We start from the raw sequence: 9,404 nt of genomic DNA, 5'->3' as shown, positions 1-9,404 counted from the left end.
TGTAGGATGTCCCTCAAAGTCCATATCCTTGATGCTCATCTTGATAAATTCAAGAACAAGCGTACTCGGAGGAGCAAGGCGAACGCTTCCACCAGGATATACTGGACTTTGAACGCCGCTACCAAGGACAGTACAACGAGAACATGATGGGAGACTACATTTGGGGGCTGATTCGTGAAAGTTATTTACAGTATAATCGTAAATCTCACTTATAAATCTTTTGTAGTAATTTTGTATTACTTTAGTATAAATCCATGTTAATTTTGATTCATATGCTGTTTTTTTCTGACTTTACGTGAATGAAAAGACACAAATTCGCCCGTTTTCTCATTGAAAATAAGTAAATTTCTAAATATCACTGTCCTGGTCACAAAAGCAAAGTTTGTGGGGAATAATAGCCATTTCTATAATTTTTAGGCAAAAGCAATTACGAAATAACACTTACTACCCAGGAACAAAAAAATGTGTTACATAGTGTAATTATATATGTAAAGTGCTGTAAATAAGGGTCATTGCCCAAAACGTTACCTCGTATATATTTTCCATTTTTAAGTCCACAGTATTGTGGACGAATCTGTTGAGTTTCTTATAAATTGATCATTATACATCTAATTAGATTTTTCCTGTCATTAACTAATGTTGTGTGTTCTAGATTTGAAGCTTTCGTGACTGCAAGGATTCATACTCTTCGACTTTTTTGGTAAGTCACGTAGGTAAAAATAAATAAATTAAATAAATAAAATTTTTTTTTATATAAATAATAGTAGAAATAAAATAATAAAACACTGTGATGTATTATTTTATTTCTATTATTATGTCTATTCTATTTTCATTATTTATTTTTACTTACGTAACTTTACCGAAAAAACCTAAGAGTATAATGTTGTGTGCACACACATACAAGGACAAAGCTCCCCCCGGTAGCCTTTAACATAATTTTGCGGCAAGTGATTCACAGACAAAAAATACAATGACAATCACCTAATCGGAAGTTCTGTTAGCGAGCACCTATTAATTTCAGACCTCTGAGTAAGGTAGCCAGCACCACCATCGACCGGTTGGGCGCCTTTGTCTCCCTAGTGGCGAGGTTTACGACACACCGCACCAGTTACTCATTTGAGTCTGAGTCGACCTAGGGGATGCCCAGAACCTGTTCAGATTTTGGTCACGTATTGGTCGTGAGCAGGAATCGAGCCCGGGTGGGATGGGTTCGTCGCGTAGTGCGCTAACCGCTGCTCCACCGCTCCTCACCTCTCCCCACCAACATACACACAAAGACGCTGTTGTTTTTAGCCTATAGGCTGCACGGTAGCTATGAACATCTCACATTACACGCTACCGTTAGAGTATGATGGGGTTCTGTAATTTATCTATAGGACCCATACATGCACGAACAAAACTTGACACACACTAGACAAACATCACCGTATAGACTTCACAGACTGTTGGGGCGAGTGCCGTTAGCGAGCACCTACGAAGGCCGGCAATGGTACACGAGGGGGTGGGTGGCCAGCATGACGCCCGACCGCCTTTGTCTCCCTAGTAGCGATGTCGACTCATATACACACAAACAAAGACCCACCCGTATAGCATTAATTGACTGTTGGAGCAAGTGCTGTTAGCGAGCACCTATGAAGGTCAGTGTACGAGCGGGTAGGTAGCCAGCACCACGCCCGGCCGCCTTTGTCTCCCCAGTGGCAATGTTTACACACCGCACCAGCTACTCATTTGAGGCTGAGTCGACCTAGGGGAGATCCAGGACTGGTTCAGATAATCGACACTGATTTTGGCCGTGAGCAGGAATCGAACTCGGGTCGCCAGGTTCATAGCGCAGCGCGCGCTAACCACTACACTACCGCTCCCCACCCAGCACGGCACACAAAGACAGAGATCCCCCAAGTAGCCTTACTAAACTGTAGGGGCAAGTGCTGTTAGCGAGCACCTATGAAGGCCGGGCAGGGCGCACGAGATTAGCGATGGTTTGCTCAACACGATACCCGCGCTCGCCTTTGTCTTCGCACTACTGATGCTTACGCATCGACGCAGCTTTGAGACGTCAACCTCGGACGGGACAGCGCAGAAGCTGTTCGGTTGTCACCGGCTGCCGATGTTAGCCGTGACCGGGAATTGAACTCGCACGCTCCCACATCACTGGCATTGCAACGAACATTAGAACATCGGTGCACGTGAAGTCATTGTGATGGGCTACTCATGTCCTTTCTCGTAAAGAGTCGATGACAGGAGTGGGGGGGGGACAAAGATGAGTTTGAATGGCCCGCAAAGGGGAGGCCGTCGGCTTGTTATTTTATTTTAGAAAAAAAAAATGTTTTGCAATTTTTTTTTTTAGCCGCGCGATGGCTACTCGATGTTTATAAAGTTCATCTTTCATTTCTGCATTCTGTAGTGTCAGGACACGGGGTCGCATTGTGTGCGTGTGCTCCTGGTGTGTTTATATTGCTTGATTGACGTCCTTTACTCGAGCAGGTGAGAGAGCCCATTGAGTTAAGAGATATATTGGGCAAAGGTGGATCCGAAAATGAATTCAGAGCAAGGAGAGAGATATTTGTAGGCGTGAGCAGTGTGCAGTTCAGGGAATTTTTCTGGCGCAATCTCTATCCATCTCGCCGTCATATCTTGTGATTATTATAATTGTGGTTATGCTTACTTAACTGTACTCTCGTTGTTCGTGCCATATTCTGATAAAAAAAAAACATACTCCAAGCCAGGCCTATTTCCAGCGGTCCGAGAAATATCGAGTGAGAATTTAAGTACTCGGGTTTGAGAATGAATACCAACGTGCTAAAATGACTGCAGTGTCAAGAAACGGCACACATTTTAATTCTGCTCAACTGAGATCGTTCGCAATCCCTCTCGTGTATCTGTTATTCGAATGCCCGCACGTCCATCTGACGAAGACAAACATCACCGTATAGACTTAACAGACTGTTGGGGCAAGTGCTGTTAACAAGCACCTGTGAGAGCTGGTTCCTGTACACGAAAGGGGGGCTAGGCAGCACAACACCCAGCCGCCTTTGTCTCCCAAGTGACGATATGCACACATCGTTCCAGATACTTATTTGAGGCCGAGTCAACCTAGGGGAGGTCTAGGACCGGTTTAGATAATCGTCACTGGTGTTGGCTGTGAGCGGGAATCGAACTCGTTTCGCTAGATTCGTAGCGCAGCGCTTTGAACGATGCACTCCGCTGACCCACACAGCAACACAGACATTAATCCGACCTCAAATGACTTGTAAAGAAAACTTGGCGTGATATGAATCGCTTGATGAAGGCGGCTCCAAAGAAGCTGTTCTGGAGTGTGCATGTGCATGAGAGCATGTGTGTGTGTGTGTGTGGATGCGTGTGCTGGCCACCCACCCCCATCGTGTGCCGTGCTGGCCTTCATAGGTGGTGCTCGCAAACAGCACTTTTCCCAACTGTCTGTTAAGGCTATACGGGGGATCTTTGTCTCGTGGACTTAAAGTGCACATCGCCTGGCACAAGCGCTGTTGTTGCTGTTTTTGTGTGTCTGTGGAGTGGTGGCTCAGTCGTTAGTGAGTTGCGCTACAAACCTGGCGATCCGAGTTTCATTCCCGCTCACGGCCAACACCGGTGACGATTATCTGAACAGGTCGTGGGCCTCCCCGAGGTCGACTCAGCGTTAAAGGAGTACCTGGTGCGGTGTGTAAACATCGCCACTGCGGAAACGAAGGCGGTCGGGCCTTGTACTGGCCACCCACCCTCCTCGTGTACCATGCCAGACTTCATAGGTGCTCGCTAACAGCACTTGCCCTAAAAGTATGTGAAGGCTATACGGGGTATCTCTGTCTTTGTCTAAGTGTCTGTCTTCACGGACACAGTTATGATCTCGCTTCTCTTTGCTTGTGAAATGTCGGCTCCTCTATAGAGGAACATCTGCGCCGGCTTGAAAGCGTTTGGGGTGGCCCAGCCTATGATTCATCCTGGGTTCAACCAGGCCGGTTTGTGTGCGGAGTTCACAGATCCATGAAAGAACCAGACACTTCCCATCAGCGTGCTCCTCTGGCAGGTGAGGCTATGTCGGCTGGGTCATGTAGCCCACATGCCCAGCCACCGCATAGCCAAGCAGCTTCTGTTTGCCTTAAACGTGCACGGCAGGGGCAGAGAACAGAAGAGATGGGCTGATTGCGAGGATTTGAAACTTACTGATCTCGCCAATGACTGGTACCAGCGGTGTTAAGATCGCCTCTGTGGCGCTGTGGAGGAAGCTCGTGAAGGACGTTTCTGGGCGGTTGGAGGCAGCCACTCTTCAGCAACAACGGAGGGCGAAGGAGCGACGCTCACAACAACGAGCAGAGCTCTGGGTGCATAAAATGCAGCAAGTTGGCACAGGTGTTGCATCTGTCAGGAAACTCAGAGCAAGTGGGTCTGTTCCGTGGTATAAATGCTTTTGACATTTAATCTGAAATTAACGTGCAGCTAGCCTGGCACAAATACCATGTGGTTACATCACTTTCACTTAGTAGTGAATGGCGGTTGTGGGTTTTGTCCTTGCGCGTGTGTATTGGCGTATGCGTGCGAGGCCCTTCTAAAATATCATTGCAATTTACATCTCTCAACATAATTTAATACAAAAAGACAAATGAAGGCCGGAACGGCACACGAGGGGGTGGGTGACCAGCACCACGCCCGGCCAACTTATTTTACCAGGTAAGGCCCACTGAGTTATGTAGCTTTTTTTCAGAAACGAACTGGCCACAAATGATAAATAGCTCAACCAAGTGGCTTATCACGTGGATATTTATAGTATCCAAAGTACTCTAAACGCATGTTTCTAAATATGGAGGAAAAAACCAGAAGACCCGGAGAAAAATCCACGCGACCATTGGGAGAAATTGCAAACTCCAAATATACAGCAGGCGTCAGAGGGGATCGAACGCACGACCTCCTGTATACCAAGGGAGGTAGTTAACATCTCGCCACCGTGGCGCATTTTTCACCCCAGTATCGATGATTACAAACAAGGTTCTCATTTATAATGCAGCACAGGTACAACCATGCAATACATGAGTAATATAGCTAGTGCATTAGAAATGGGGGAGAGGGGGAGGGGGATGATAAACAAGCAGAAGATGCGTCGAATAATATGAGAAACATACCGAGACGAGTGCACTGAACACGATTGTATAGAGACACAGTACGTCTCGATTCACGGCTCCCATTTAACGCCGTTTCGTTGTTATTAACACCGCCACCGGATTTGTGTAGCCTCAACATCCCCCACACTAACGTCGCTGGCAGCATCGTCCGCTCTTTCTGTAAATCGCTTCGATTCACGCCGTTTCGATATTCGCCGTAATGCACCTTTCGGGAACGCATCCCCGACGTAAACTACTTAATGCGCGAAGCGACGTTAATTTGTTCGAACCAGATGAAAACTCTCAACAATCACGATGGCCTCGTTTGCCGGAGACATAGACCTGGGGCCAGTAGAAGGGTCGATGATTCCCCTGTATAATCCCCGAATGAGTACAACATTCATTTTCAAATGTGGTACATGTGGACATTGACGCTGGCACACAAATAGCCTACTCTTGCCAAATGACGTCAGGGGGGTCTTTAACGTCCACGGTCAAAAGCAAACGGTCGCGCATCGTGTACCTACGGCAGGGGTGGGGAACCTTTTACCTGCCAAGAGCCATTTGGATATTTCTAACATCATTCGCGGGCCATACAAAATTATCAACTTAAAAATGAGCCTGTTATATTTGGTTAAACATTTAATTAACTCATCCCTAATGCGATGGCTGGAATTGCTTCTCTTTGGCGAGCCGTGTGATATTAGCTGGTATTGATGATGTTGCTACTCGCAACTGCTTTTCCAGGTTTGCTCCTAGATTGATTGAATTTCGAGTCCTGCCTGCGGTTGCCTTGGCAGGGCCACACCAAATGATTTCGCGGGGCCTTATACGGCCCGCGGGTCGGAGGTTCCCCACCCCTAACGATGAACATCTTTCGCACCGCACGTCGCCAGCCGCTGGGAAATCGAACCGCGACAACTCTGCAAAATCAAGAAGCAGCGGTGGATGTGTCCCGCCAGACCGCGTCACGGCCCACGGTGTGACTGACGGATGTCGAGATATTGTTGATTCAACTTTTAAATTGGTGGTATAGTCAGTTTAACACGTAGGCTTTCGCGACCAATATCATCCATAAAACAGGTTTTTTGGGGGTTATTCGTTTGGCACGTTCTGTTTACGTGACAAACCTTACTAATTGACTGTGTGGGTTTAACAACAAATGTACGCGACATAAAGGGCCGTCCATAAATGACGTCACGCGATTTTGGACGATTTTTGACCCCCCCCCCCCTTCTTCACAAAAAGTCAGACCCCCCCATTGTAGTGCGTATTTAATGTGGCGCTGCACTCTGATGTTGTAGGAGAAAACATTTATTAAAAAGTCAATTTAATTAAGTAGAACGTGTCGTCTATATTTATTTAAAGTTGCGCATTTTGATGTAACGTCACATTTCTCAAACCCCCCCCCTCGTCACACATCGTCACAAATGTCTCACCCCCCCCCCCCAGGTGCGTGACGTCATTTATGGACGGCCCCTAACCCAAAAAAACCTGTATTATGATGTTATAATATTTACGAGTCGAGTAGTTACTTGTGCAGGTCTCTGTGTATTGGGAGCGGTAGTGTAGCGGTTAGCGCACTGCGCTACGAACCTGGCAATCTGAGTTCGATTCCCACTCACGGCCAACACCTGCAGTGACGATGATCTGAACCGGTTCTGGGCCTCCCCTAGGTCGACTCAGCCTCAAATGAGTACCTGGTGCGGTGTGTAAATATCGTCACTAGGGAGACAAAGGCGGCCGGGCGTGGTGCTGGCCACCCCACCCCCTCGTGTGCCGTGCCGGCCTTCATAGGTGCTCGCAAGGAGCACTTGCCCCGACACTCTGTTAAGGCTTTATACAGCTAATCGTTACTTGATACAGCACGTGCTGTGACGGTGCCACCTGAAGACGGAAGCTTGTGTTGCCTCCGAAACGTCGTGATTTATTATTTTATTTCTATTATTTTATTATTATTTATCTTTTATTATTTTACCTCCGTGACTTTACCGAAAAACCTAAGAGTATACTCTGTTAAGGCTATCCACTTCTGTCTGTGTGTGTGTGTGAGCGAGACCAGTTGTGTATAACCTCATTGATACTGGGCACAAGCTTGTGCGTCTTATAATCCGGTGCAACTCAAACACGTGGAATCCACATGGGGGAGGGGGGGAAGAACGTGGGGGGTTGCGTGGACCAATCAGCGCACGTCTAACTTCGAGTTGGCGGCGTTATCAGCCAATAGGAGCTCGCCGCTTGGCACGTCCGTGTTGCAGTGCTGTCAACTCGGATTTTGGTTACTTTGAAATCTCTTCGTTTATTTTCATGTAAAAATCCCTTCCCGTGCCGCGCGTTTGTTGTTGTCGTTTATTCCTTAACCGCCGTCGTCGCTCGCGTGGAATTGAGAGAACGATGCCGAGGTTCGCGCTCATCCTCGCTTTCATTTGCGCGGCGTCCGCGGCCGAAGTGAGACGACCTCGCGGCGTGTCCGTGACGAGTGAGTGGAGTAGGCCTCACCACCACCACCACCACAACCACCACCACCATCAACACAACCACCACCACCACAACCACCACCACCAACACAACCACCACCACCACCAACACAACCACCACCACCAACACAACCACCACCAACACAACCACCAACACAACCACCACCACCAACACAACCACCACCACCAACACAACCACCACCACCACCAACACAACCACCAACACCAACACAACCACCAACACCACCACCAACACAACCACCACCAACACAACCACCACCATCAACACAACCACCACCAACACAACCACCACCGTCAACACAACCACCAACACAACCACCACCACCAACACAACCACCACCACCAACACAACCACCACCACCAACACAACCACCAACACAAGCACCACAACCACCAACACAACCACCACCACCAACACAACCACCAACACAACCACCACCACCAACACCACCACCACAACCACCACCACCACAACCACCACCACCAACACAACCACCACCACCACAACCACCACCACCACCACAACCACCACCACCACCAACACAACCACCACCACAACCACCAACACAACCACCACCACCACAACCACCACCACCAACACAACCACCACCACCAACACAACCACCACCACCAACACCACCACCACCACCACAACCACCACCACCACCACAACCACCACCACCACAACCACCACCACCACAACCACCACCACCAACACAACCACCACCACAACCACCACCACCAACACAACCACCACCACCACCACCACCACAACCACCACCACAACCACCACCACCACAACCACCAACACAACCACCACCACAACCACCAACACAACCACCACCACCAACACAACCACCACCACCAACACAACCACCACAACCACCACCAACACAACCACCACAACCACCACCACCATCACCAACACAACCACCACCAACACAACCACCACAACCACCAACATAACCACCACCACAACCACCAACACAACCACCAACACCACCAACACAACCACCAACACAACCACCAACACAACCACCAACACCACCAACACAACCACCAACACAGCCACCAACACAACCACCAACACAACCACCATCACAACCACCAACACAACCACCACCACCACAACCACCAACACAACCACCACCACAACCAACACAACCACCACCACCAACACAACCACCACCACCAACACAACCACCACCACCACAACCACCACCACCACAACCACCAACACAACCACCACCATCAACACAACCACCACCATCAACACAACCACCACCATCAACACAACCACCACCATCAACACAACCACCACCACCACCACCAACACCACCACCACCACAACCACCACCACCAACACCACCAACACAACTACCACCACAACCACCACCACCAACACAACCACCACCACCACAACCACCACCACCAACACAACCACCACCACCAACATCACCACCACCAACACAACCACCACCACCATCACCAACACAACCACCACCACCATCACCAACACAACCACCACCACCACCACTGGCTCTATCCACTGCTGGATGAAGGCCACCGCCACGCTGTGTTAGTCCTCGGGGTGCCAGTCGGCGCCACTGATGTGAGCCGCGGCCAGTGTGGGCCGGTGGTGCAACCCGCGGTGCCCGCCTCTAACTCGTGAAGTTAATTGAGGCTTTTGGAGTTAATTGGTGGGGGGGGGGGGGTGAGAGGATGGAGAAACCGGCGTCGGTGACGATACATTCGGCGCCCAGAGTTTAAATAATGTTATTGCTGCATTTAC

At 49.1% G+C, this 9,404-nt stretch overlaps 1 protein-coding gene across 1 annotated transcript in view; it reads left to right on the top strand.

Annotated features, from left to right (window-relative positions):
- Positions 1-7,345: 7,345 nt before the first annotated feature.
- The window catches only part of PRKCSH (protein kinase C substrate 80K-H), a 95,392-nt gene continuing 93,333 nt past the window's right edge, over positions 7,346-9,404 (top strand). Inside the window, 1 exon segment of the mRNA XM_061567533.1 lies at positions 7,346-7,593. Coding sequence (XP_061423517.1) covers positions 7,509-7,593 — 85 coding nt within the window. The 5' untranslated portion in view covers positions 7,346-7,508.

This window comes from Lethenteron reissneri, chromosome 39 (genome assembly GCF_015708825.2).
Source record: "Lethenteron reissneri isolate LAM-NWPU_2019-01 chromosome 39, ASM1570882v1, whole genome shotgun sequence".
NCBI classification, from domain to species: domain Eukaryota; kingdom Metazoa; phylum Chordata; class Hyperoartia; order Petromyzontiformes; family Petromyzontidae; genus Lethenteron; species Lethenteron reissneri.
This window is presented reverse-complemented; position numbering and strand designations above follow the sequence as displayed.